This window comes from Dipodomys merriami, unplaced genomic scaffold, assembly GCF_024711535.1.
Source record: "Dipodomys merriami isolate MVZ:Mamm:240054 unplaced genomic scaffold, mDipMer1.0.p SCAF_28, whole genome shotgun sequence".
Classification (NCBI taxonomy): domain Eukaryota; kingdom Metazoa; phylum Chordata; class Mammalia; order Rodentia; family Heteromyidae; genus Dipodomys; species Dipodomys merriami.
Window position 1 is genome coordinate 20,847,614 of NW_027204270.1, and position 12,389 is coordinate 20,860,002.

The 12,389-nt window shown below is 39.9% G+C and overlaps 1 protein-coding gene across 2 annotated transcripts in view; it reads left to right on the forward strand.

Annotated features, from left to right (window-relative positions):
• Nucleotides 1–50: 50 nt before the first annotated feature.
• LOC138838026 (transcription elongation factor A N-terminal and central domain-containing protein 2) overlaps nt 51–12,389 on the forward strand; it is a 51,147-nt gene continuing 38,808 nt past the window's right edge. Inside the window, exons 1-2 of one of the 2 annotated variants that reach the window (XM_070037030.1) lie at nt 51–122; nt 775–916. In XM_070037030.1, the coding sequence (XP_069893131.1) occupies nt 815–916 (102 nt within the window). In that variant the 5' untranslated portion in view covers nt 51–122; nt 775–814. The other variant, XM_070037029.1, reaches the window with a different exon arrangement.

A 12,389-nucleotide genomic window follows, 5' to 3' on the forward strand; every position in this document is an offset into this window, starting at 1 on the left:
GTTCTCATTCGGCCTGGTGCCGTCGGAGAGTCGCCCTCGGATGACGCAAATCGGTCTGCGTCGCCCTCCCGCGTGTGCGTCTCGCGGTGCGTTCTGGGAAGCGTGGTCCCGGAAGGACCCTCGTAAGCAACCACCCTGAGACTAGGCCTTGGGAGGAACCAAGTGTATATTTCCGACTTCACGGCCTGGAGCCTGTAGGAATACAGGGACCTAGTTGCTGCCAGGGCTGTTTTTCCTGGTGGGTCCCCTGTGGGGTTGTTTTGGGGTGCCTCTTTTCGGGCCTCTGGAGTGCTAATGGTGCTTCTCTCCCATCTGGGTCCATAATCTGACATGGATTGGGGCCTCTGCTGTACCGCGGAGATGTGAAGATGGTTGTTGGGGTTCTAAGGGCACCTTTTAGGACTGAGCTTCCGTGGAGCGCACTGGAACCCCTAACCTTGCCCAGCCCATTCTAAGCGTGGAAGAGGGTTTTAAAGTCAGGTTTAGAGCCTGATCTGGCTGTGAACCAGTCCCATCCGCCCCCCGCCCCCCGCACTTCCCTGCACTTCTGGAAGCTAGGAACTCCTAACCCAGAAGTAGAACGACTAGTGTATACACTTTCAGTGCTTAGGAAGTGTTCCCCCAAGCCCAATAGAAAAGCTTACTCCTGTTAATACCACCCAAGAGTGGCCATAATTTAGGAATGTTTCCTTAAAACCCCGTCCTGTCATTTTGGGGAATACACAGCACAACAGTCTTGGTGAAATTTTAGAATCTTCCATCTTTCTTGAGCAGAATACGCTGCAAGCACGGGAAAATAGTTGGAGTCCTAACAATGGATAAGTTTGTCATTCGAACTCCTAGAACCCAGAATAGCCCACAGAAGAAAGGTACTGGAGGAAAGATTTACAAGCAGGCTACGATTGAATCTCTAAAGGTGAGAGGGGATTTGGGCTAGAGGAAATGTGCAGAGGATTGGGATACCAAGGGTACTAATTATGGGAGACTGAATTCTTGCTACACCCTCCCTGAAAACAGATCTGATTTACTCTTTCTGTTTCCCTCATAACCAGTGCAGGGTGTCTTTTGTTTATCAATTCCCTTCCCCACCACCCACCTCTGCTAGAATTTTTAATCACTCTGGTTTTATGGAATGTTTGCTTGCTGAAAGTAGAGACTAAATTGTGTGTGTGTGTGTGTGTGTGTGTGTGTGTGTGTGTGTGTGTGTGTAAATACCGTACAGAGGGGTTACAATTACACGGGCAAGGTAATGAATACATTTCTGATAAAGCGTTGTTGGCTCCTCCTTTGTTTCCCCTTCCCATCCCTTCCTATCTTCCTTTCCCCACTCACCCCCTCTTCCTGGCCAAAATTGTAAAGTTCATTTTTCGACATAACATCTTGTACATCTCATTGTTGCAGTGGGTCCACCAAGACTATAAATTTTTGAAAAACAATTCATCTCTTAATAACGTCAAACTATAAAAGATTCTATAGGCCCTGTACATACTGGTAAGGCTAAATAATGATATTCTACTTTTATTGGCCAGAACTCTTATCACATAGCCTCCACAGGTACACTTGGGACTGGGAAAGAGACTCAGTGGGCTTTTGCTACCTGGAACTGTATCTTTTTCTTTTCATTATTATTCTTAGGTGGCCAGGGATTCATGATTGTTAGGCAACTACCACTTAAGGCATGCCTCCAGCCCTTTTAATTATGTTCATTAGTGTACATTAGTTATACAAAAGGCTTTCATTGTGATATTTCCATACATGCATATAATACACTTGGATCACATTCACCTTCTCTTTTGTATCCTCTTTCCCCCCTTTTAAAACCGATTTAAACAGGGTTCCTTCTATTTTCATACAAGAGAAAGAATAAAATGCTTCTATGATCTTACATCCTCTTCACCCTCTCTGTTTACCCTCCTCACTCCCGCTGTTCCCACTTCCAGTCTCCATTTTACATTGATGCCACTCTTTTATTTTAAAGTGTAGATTCGACATATAAGAGAATATGAGAAAACATGTAATATTTGTCTTTCTTAGTCTGGCTCATTTCATTCAACATGATCTCTAGTTCTAGCTATTTTTCCTGCAAACAATATAATTCTTTAGGGCTACATAATACTTGGTTCTGTATATATACCCATTTTCTTTATTCATGACTCCATAGTTTGTCTTTTGTGAATATAGTGCTGCTATAAAATGTGGTTATCTCTAGTGTGTGCTAGCTTACGTTCTTTAGGATATATGTGCAACAGTCGTGTAACAAAATCATACCGTGTTTTTTTTGAACCACCATACAAATTTCCATATTGGCTTACACTAATTTACATTGCTCACCTACTCCTGTCTTTGCCAGTATTAGTTGGCATTTGTTTTCTTAATGACTGCCATTCTGACTAGGATGAGATGGAATCTCAGTGTAGTTTTTATTTGCTTTTCCTTAATGGCTAAGTATATGTTCCTGTGTGTATTAATTAACCATTTCTACTTTTGAGAACTGTCTGCAACTCATTTGACCATTAATTGGATTGTTCTTTTTTGATGTTTAATTTTTAGAGCTCTTTATATATTCTGGACATTAATTCTTTCCTGATGAGTAGCTGACAAAGATTTTCTTCCATGCTGTAGTTTGTCTTTTTTTTCTTTTTTTTCTTTTTTTGGTCGGTTGTGGGGCTTGAACTCTGGGCTTAGGTGCTGTTCCTCAGCTCTTCAGCCCAAGGCTAGCACACTACACTTGAGCCGAAGCACCACTTCAGTTTTCTGAGTGGTTTATTGGAGATAAAAGTCTCATGGACTTTCCTGCCCGGCTGGCTTTGAACTGTGATCCTCAGATCTCAGCCTCCTGAGTAGCTAGGATTACAGGCATGAGCCACCAGCACCCAGTTCTTTTTCTTTTCAGTTTTATTTTATTGTAAGGATGCTGCACAGGGGGTTACAGTTACATGAGTAAAGTAATGAGTACATTTCTGTTTGTTTATTTGTTTTTGACAGTCCTGAGGCTTGAAATCAGGGCCTGGCACTGTCCTGAGCCTCTCTGTGCTCAAGACTAGCACTTTACCACTTGAATCACAGCACCACTTCTGGCTTTTTCTGTTTATGTGGTTCTGAGGAATTGAACCCAGGGTTTCATGCATGCTAGGCAGCACTCTACCACTAAGCCATATTCCCAGCCCTAATGAGTACATTTCTTGTAGAACATTGTTACCCCCTCCTTTGTTTTTCTTCTACTATCCCTTCCCTCCCCCATCTGTCCCACTCCTCCCCCCCCCTAAGAAATTGTAAAGTTCATTTCCAACATAGTGTCTTGTGAGTATCATTGTTGCAATGGGTCATCCTGTGTCCTTATTTCATCATTTTGTTATTCCTCTTCCCTGTAGGTTGTCTCTTTTTTTTCTTTTTGCTTATGTGGTGCTGAGGAATCGAACCCAGGGCCTCATGCATGCAAGGCAAGCGCTCTACCACTGAGCCACCTTCCCAGCCCCTGTAGGTTGTCTCTTAATTCTGGTAATTATTTCCTTTGCTGTACAGAGTATTTTGTTTGTTTGTTTGTTTGCTTGTTTTTGCCAGTACTAGAGCTTGAATTCAATGTCTAGGCACTCTTCTTAGCTTTTCTTTTCTCAAGGCTAAGACCTTACCATTTAAGTCACAGTTCCACTTCCAGCTTTTTGGTGGCTAATTGGAGCTAAGAGTCTTTTGGACTTTCCTGCTCCAGTTGGCTTTGACCACAGTCATGATTTCAGCCTTTTCAGTAGCTAGAATTCGAGGTATGAGCCATCAGTACCTAGTTTGTACAGAAGTTTTTTTGTCGTTGTTGGTTGTTTTTTGTTTTTTTGTTTTATAAATCTCATTTGTCATTTCTAAGTTTCTGAGCAATGGGAGTATTCAGAAAGGCCTATGTCTTCAAGGGTTTCCCCTATATTTTTCTGTAATAGTTTAGAAGTTTCAGATTTTGCATTTAGATCTTTAGTTCAGTTTGAATTAATTGTTTTGTAAAGGGTGATATTTAGGGACCTAGTTTAGTCTTCTGTATGAGGATATGCAGTTTTTCCACAATCATTTGTTGGAGAGGTTGTCTTTTCTCCAGTGTATGTGTTGAGTACCTTTGATGAAAACCAGATGGCTGGATCTGTGTATAATTTTTTCTGGATCTTCTGCTCTGTTCCATTGGTCTCCATCTGAAGTTTTTTTTCTTTATTTTTACATGTCAGTTTTTGTGCCAGTGCCATACTAAGTTTGTTAGTATGGCCCTGTAGTGTAACTTAGAGTCAAGTTTTAAGATACCTTCAATGTTACTCTTTTTGCTAAGGATTATTATTGCTATTTGGGATCTTTTATGTTTTTATATGACTGTTAAGACTGATTTTGACATTTTTGATTTTTGACATTGAGATTTGATGTGAGTTACATTGAATTTGTAGTTTGCTTTTGGTTATATAGCCCATTTTCATGAAACTAATACTGCCAACCCATCAACATGGAAGGTCTTTCTGTCTTCTAGTGTCTTCAGTTTCACTCTTAATTAAAAGTTTTGTCGTTTTCTTTCTTTTTTAAAAATTTTATTGTAAAGGTGATGTACCAGAGGGGTTACAGTTACATAAATCAGGTAATGAGTACATTTCCTTTTGAACAGTGTCACCCCCTCCTCCCTCATTCTCTCCCAGTTTTTCCATCCCAACTTCCCCCCAAATTGTATAGTTAATTTCCAACATAGTATCTAGTGGGTTTCACTGCTGAGTTGGTTCACCTTTGGTCTCTCAGTTTCTGTGCTTCCCTATCCTGCCCAAAACAGATAAACTTTTATACAAAACAAAGTGTTTTGTCATTTTCATTGTGACGCTCTTTGCTTGGTTAAGTCTATTCCTAGGTATTTTATTTTGTTTTGTTGTTAACAGTTGTTTGTTTTTTTGGCAATCATGAATGGAATTATTTTCCTGATTTCTTTCTCATATTTTACATTGTTAGTATAAATAAAAGCTGCTAATTTTTATATGTTAAATTTATATCCTGCTACATTTCTGATAATATTTATCAGATTGAGGGGATTTTTGATAGGCTCTTTATGGTATTTTGCATATAGGAGCATATCATATGCAAATAGGGATACTGTTTATGACTTCTTTCTTCTCTGTTTGAATTCCTTTTATTTTTCTTGCCTTACTGCTCCTGCTGGAATTTCTAGTACTATATTGATAAGACTGGGGAGAGTGGACACTATTTCTTATTCTTGCTTTTAGTGGAAAATGATTTCAGTTTTTCTCTGCTTAGTATAATGTCATCTACAGTTTGTCTTATATACTCTTTTTTTTTTCTTTTTCTTTTTTTTTTTCCTTTTTTTTTTTTTTCCAGGGCTGAGGACCGAACCCAGGGCCTTGCACGCACCGGGCGGGTGCCCTTCCGCTGGGCTAAACCCCCAGCCCCTTATATACTCTTTAGTATGTTGCAGTACATTCCCTCTATTCCTTTTTGTACAAGGTTTTTATCATGAAAGGATATTTGATTTTGTAAAAGGTTTTTTCTACACTATTGAGATGATAATATGATTTTTGTTCTTAATACTTTATGTGTTATATAACATTTATTGATTGTATTTGAACCTTCCTTGTGTCTCTGGAATGATATCAGCTTGATCATTGTGTATAATCTTTGTGTGTGTGTGCGTGTGTGCGTGCGTGTGCGTGTGTGCGTGCGTGTGTGCGTGCGTGTGTGTGTGTGTGTGTGTGTGTGTGTGTGTGTGTGTGTGTGTGTGTGTGTGTGTGTAATCATGGGCTTGACCTGAGAGCCTGGGCACTGTTCCTGAGCTCTTTGCTCAAGGGTAGTGCTCTACAACTTTGAGCCACAGCTCTACTTCTAGTTTAATGATGGTTAATTGGAGAGAAGAATCTCTTGGATTTTCCTCCCTGGGCTGACTTTGAACCATGATTCTCAATTCTTAGCCTGTGCCCAGCTTGCATAATATTTTTGATGTGTTATTACTTTCAATTTTCAAGTATTTCATTTAAAATTTTTTATCTCATGTTCATCAAGGAAGTTTTTTTAATGTGTGTCTCTCTAGTCTAGGTATTGTATCAGGGTAATACTGTCTGGTCATACTCAGAATGTTTGTTAGCATTTTTCCTTCTATTTATAGACTAGTTTAAGGAACTAATTTCAGTGTTCTTCTGTGAAGATTTGGTAGAATTCAACAATGAATGCATCCATTTCTGGACTTTTGTTGTTGAAGGATTCTTTGCTTTTTTTGTTTGTTTTTTTTTTGCTGTATCAGGGCTTTAACTCAGGGCTTTGAGCTCTCAATGAGCTTGCTTGCTTGTGGCTGCCACTCCACCTTTTTTGTTGTTGTTGGCCATGGGGCCTGAACTCTGGGCATGGGTGCTCTTTAGCTCAAGGCTAGAGCTCTACCACTTGAGCCACAGCACCATTTCTGGCTTTTTCTGCTTATGTGGTGCTGTGGAATCGAACCCAGGGCCTCATGCATGCAAGGCAAGCACTCTACCACTGAGTTACCTTCCCAGCGCCCACTCTACCATTTTATCTAGGTAGTGTCTCATTAGTACTGCTGCATTTGTTTATGCTTTCTCCCTCCATTTCTGTGCCCCCCCCCCTTTCCTCCCAAAGTCAGATAAATTAACAAGCAAGACAAAAAGAAAAGGAAACACAATCCACAAAGAACAACCCTCTTGTTTATATTTCCTGGAGTTCATTTCAATAAATATTATTTTATATGATCAGAAGCACATAGACATTGTGCCTTTGTGTTCCTCCCCTAAACATATCCTCGTTTAGTCTCACTTTTTGTGAATGACTAGATTCCTATATAATTTATCGTGTCCCAGTGTATTTTAGATCTAGCTTCCACATGTGTGCCATTTGTCTCTTTGAGCTTGGTTATCTCACTTAACATGATTTGTTCGAGGTCCATCCATTTCCCTGCAAATGGCAATATTATTCTTTCTAATGTCAGCTTGGCTTTTTGCAGGTTAATTGGAAATGGAGTCTTGTAGACTTTACTGCCCAGGCTGGCTTTGAACTCAAACTCCATCCTTAAGGGATTATTTGTTGCTGCTTTAGTTCTGTCCTTGTGATAAATGTTTTAAGTGGTTTATATCCATTTTGGTTCAATTTTGGTAGTTCATATGCATCTAGAAATTAATGTTTCTTCTAGATTTTTCCAGTTCATTAGAATATACTTTGAAAGTATGCCCTAGTGATTTTGTGAATTTCATTGATATTTGTTGTGATATCTCCTTTTTCATCTTGAATTTTATTAATATGGATCTTCTTTTAGTTCATGTTCCTTAGTTGGCTAAGGTCTTGTCAATTTTGTGGTTTGGTTTTGTTTTAAACCAATTTTTGTTTCATGGATTAATTGATGCCTATTTATTATTTTTAGTCTCCATTTAATTGATTCTCCCTTTCCTGTCTGCTACTTTGGGGTTTGGCTTATTCTTGTTTTCTAGGAGTTTAAGACACATAGGTTATTTATTTGAGATCCCTTCGGTTTTTTTTAACATAGTCACTCATAGCTATAAACTTCTCACTCTTGTTTTTGCCGTGCCCCATAATTTCTGGTAAACTGTGTTTTTATTCTAGGAATTTAATCCCCCCCCCCTTTTTTTTTGTCAGTCATGGGCTTGAACTCTGGGCCTAGGCACTGTCCCTGAGCTCTTTAGCTCAAGGCGAGAACTCTTCCACTTGAGCCACAGCACCACTTCCAGTTTTCTGGTGGTTAATTGGAGATAAGAGTCTCACAGGATCTTTCCTGCCTGGGCTGGCTTTGAACTGTGATCCTCAGATCTCAGCCTCCTCAGTAGCTAGGATTACAGGAGTGAGCCACCGCCACCTGGCCTTCCATCTTATTTCTTTGATGACCTAGTGCAGTGATACTTCAAACGTTTATTGTTTGGGCTGGGAAGGTGGTTCAGTGGTAGAATGCTTTCCTTGCATGCATGAGGCCCTGGGTTCAATTACTCAGCACCACATAAACAGAAAAAGCTGGAAGTGGCGCTGTGGCTCAAGTAGTAGAGAGCTAGCTAGCCTTGATGTGAAGAGCTGAGGGACAGCGCCATGGCCCAGAGTTCAAGCCCCATGACCAGAAAAAAAAAAAAAGTGTATTGTTCACTTCAAGCCATCTTCCCGAGCAGCCTCGCTGCGCCGAGGTTGAGCTTTTCTTCTCTCAGTGACACACAAATTCTTCTGACAGGTGTGATGTGTTGCAACTGTATTCTAAAATCATAAAGCTAGAGCCTGTGCCAGACCTTCTGCTACCTCTCACAGGAATGCTCTGTAATTGTAATGTACAATGAGACATGGAGAATCATAAGCCATTGTCCCCTTACCTCTGAGAGATGGCTGCTCCTAATGTCTGATGGAGTTGTTTAGAAAAAGAAATACGCTCATGAGAGCATTCATTCTCTCTTCCTGGCAGTTAGAAACTCTTGGGAAAGGGGGGCTGTGATAAAAAAAAAAAAGCCTCTAGCACGTTTACCCCATTTTTTGGATGTGAACATTTCATATGTAGGTACCAAAAGTGAATGGGGGTGGGCCAAGCTGGAGCCTTTTGTCTTTATGGTTGTTACGGAGACTTTGGGAATTGCCTCCTGACTCCTGGCTACCAATCTCGTATCACTTCCCAAAGAATCATGGGCTTTAAAGAAAGAATTAAAAAAAACAACAACAAAAACCCAACCATAAACTAAAAGTATATTGTTCAGTCTTGATGTGTTTAAATATTTTCTGTAACTTTTCTTGTTACTGATTTCTACTTTTATTCCATTGTACTCTGATAAAATGCAAGAAGTTGTGTCAATTTTCTGGTACTTGTTAAAACTTGATTTATGTCTCAATATATGATCTATTTTGGAGACAGTTCCATGGACTGAGAAAGATAGTTTTGCTTGATTCTGATGTTTCCTTGTTTTTTTGGGGGGTGGGGTGGTTCTGAGTGACCAATCTATTAATAAAGGATATAGTATTAAAGTCATTCACTCTTATTATGTTGGAAATCAGTCTGTACTTTTCTTTCTCTTGCTAATACTGGGGTTTGAACTCAGGGCTTTGAGTTGGCCAATAAAGAAATCTACCATTTGAGCCATTTACCCAGCCCTTTTGCCTTATTTTTCCAGTAGGGTTTTGTTTTTATGTCTAAGCTCTCCTAGAGTGTAATCCGGCTGTTTATGCTTCCCATATAGCTGGTTTGACTGGCACATGTCACTGCACTTTTTAATTGATTTGAGGTGGAGTCTTGCTGTTTGCCCTGGTTGACCTGGCAGTCTTGATCTCTGCCTCTTGAGTGTCTAACATTACAGGCATGAGCCACTGTACCTGGCTTCTACTGGTGCTTTTGTGGCCAGGAATGTGTGTTTTATGAAATCCAGTATATCTGTATGCTTACAATTGTTATGTCCTCCTGATAGATTGTTCTCTTTATGAAGTGACTTTTTTTTGTCTCTTCTAATTTTAGCTGAAGTCTGCTTTGTTGAATACGTGTATAACTACTCATGTTTGTCTTTGGATTCCATCTGCTGGGATAATCTTTTTCTATCCTATCCCTTTAAACCTGGGTTTGTCTTTGCGAATTAGATACATTTCTTTTTGTTGTTGTTGTTGGTGGTGGTCATGGGGCTTGAACTCGGGGCCTGGGCGCTGTCCCTGAGCTCTTCAGCTCAAGGCTAGCACTCTACCACTTGAGCTACAGCAACCACTTCCAATTTTCTGTGGTTTATTGGAGATAAGAGTCTCACAAACTTTCCTGCCCGGCCCTCAGATCTCAGTCTCCTGAGTAGCTAGGATTATAGATGTGAGCCACCTGCACCTGGCTAGGTACATTTCTTATAAGGAACAAATGATTGGGTCTTGTTTTTTAGTCCGGTTTGCCAGTCTGAATTTTGATTGGAGAATTGAGACCATTATCATTCAATTATTTTTTTTAAGAGAGAGAGAGAGAGAGAGAGAGAGAGAGAGAGTGTGTGTGTGTGTGTGTGTGTGTGTGTGTGTGTGTGTGTGTGTGTGTGTGTGTGTGTGTGTGCGCGCGCATTTATTTCCTTTCAGGGTTTGAAATACATTATTCCATGCCATTCTTGCTTTTAAAGTTTCTGTTGAGAAATCTGCTTTTATTCTGATAGGAGTATTTGGCATATTTCTTTTGCAGTTTCCAGTGTTGTTGTTGTTGTTGTTGTTGTTGTTTTTCAGAGCTGAGGACACAACTCAGTATTCTTTCACTGAGTTAACTCTCCAACCCCTCAATGTTCTTTTCTTATTCTGTATGCCTAAATGTTTTAACTATAATATGTCTTGGAGAGGTTCTTTTCTGATTTTTTTTTTTTTTTTGGGTCCGGTAGTGGGGCCTGAACTCTGGGCTTGGGCGCTGTCCCTCAGCTCTTCAGCTCAAGGCTAGCGCTCTACCACTTGAGCCACAGCGCCACCTCCGGCTTTTTTCCTTTTTTGCTTATGTGGTGCTGAGGAATCGAACCCAGGGCCTCAGGCATGCAAGGCAAGCACTCTACCACTGAGCCATCTTCCCAGCCCCTCTGATCTTTTTTTGAGTTCTAAAAGCTTTCTTGTACCTGGAGGACTACCATATTAAGATTTAAGTTTTCTACTATCCTTTATTTGGTGTTTTCTATGCCTATGACTTGTGCCTGTTTTCTTTCTGATATACCTATGATTTGTAAGTTCGGTCTTCCAATAGTAAGCCAGAGGTCTTTCATATTCTATTCATATTTCTTTAGTTTTTATATTTCTTATCTTTGTCTGCATGCTCTAATCTATCTACCTGGTCTTCAAACCCTGGTATTCTGTCTTTAATTTGTTCTAGCTCCCAGAGATGTGTGTGATTTTTATTTAAGTAATTAATTTAGTGCCAGTTTGGGACTTGAACTCAGGGCATCATGTTTTTGCTTGGCTTTTTTACTCAAGGCTGGCATTCTATGTACTATTTGAGCCATACATAATTGGCAATAAATTTCACAGAACTTTTTTGCCCAGACTGCCTTCAAGCTGTGATCCCCAGGTCTCAGCCTCCTGAGATTACAGGTGTGAGCCACCAGCACCCAAACTGGAAAGGCTTTTAACTGAGTTTTCGTTTGGCTTATTGAGCTTTTTGTTTCCATAATTTCAATTTGATTTCTTTCCCAGAATTTCTCTATCTTTATTGAATTCTTCTATTATATCTTACTGTGTCTTCTTTGTTTTGTTTAGTTGTTTGAGTTTTTTGGAATTCAGGCATGTTATTCATGAGTGTGTGTGTGTGTGTGTGTGTGTGTGGGTGTGGGTGTGGGTGTGTGTGGTGTTGGTCCTGAGGCACTAAGGGCATGGGTGCTGTCCCTGAGCTGTTTTGCTCAAGGATAGTGCTGTACAACTTAAGCCACAGTTTGATTTCCTGCTTTTTTTGATGGCTAATAAGAGTCTAACAGACTTTCCTGCCAAGGCTGGCCTCAAACTGCAATCCTTAGATCTCAGCCTCTTAAGTGGCTAGGATTACAGATATGAGCACTGGTGCATAGTCTTTACTGATCATTCTTTTTTTTTTTTTTTTTTTTTTTGGGTCTGGTCATGGGGCCTGAACTCTGGGCCTGGGCGCTGTCCCTCAGCTCTTCAGCTCAAGGCTAGCACTCTACCACTTGAGCCACAGTACCACTTCTGGCTTTTTTCTTTTTGCTTATGTGGAATCGAACCCAGGGCCTCATGCATGCAAGGCAAGCGCTCTACCACTGAGCCACCTTCCCAGTCCCTTTACTGATCATTCTTATAATCACTTTTTAAAATTGTGATTTTTATTTCCCTCACTGTCAGTAGTGTTTGTTACAAAGTTGTTGAATTTTGGAAATCATGTTGTCTTGTTTCTTCATATTCCTTATACTTTTGATTTTTGTTCGTATTGAAGAAGCACTGTGTATACATATATATATATGCAGAATCAGTTAACATGGATACATTATAAATGATTCAGTAATTATTATCTAAACACAAACAACTTGCAGTTAGTCCCTTTTTTATCCCTTTTTTATACTTTTGATTTTTGTTCGCATTGAAGAAGCACTGTGTATACATATATATATATATATGCAGAATCAGTTAACATGGATACATTATAAATGATTCAGTAATTATTATCTAAACACAAACAACTTGCAGTTAGTCCCTTTTTTATCTTGAGCTACTTATCCCATATGTCTGACTCAGTTTCCTTTTATTGGTTCCTGTTTCTTCACTAGATTTCTAACTTTTGCACATTCCAGTATTCTGTCACCCAGTAGTCCATAAAGTATTTGGCCTGGGGGTCTTTTCCATCTCAAGGCTTTCTATGCAAGAAGACTATCAAACCTGTACCTCCAATCTAAATCTCTGACAGTGAAAGAGGATGTGGGGTTAGAAACAATGTGCCAAAGCCCTGATAGCAA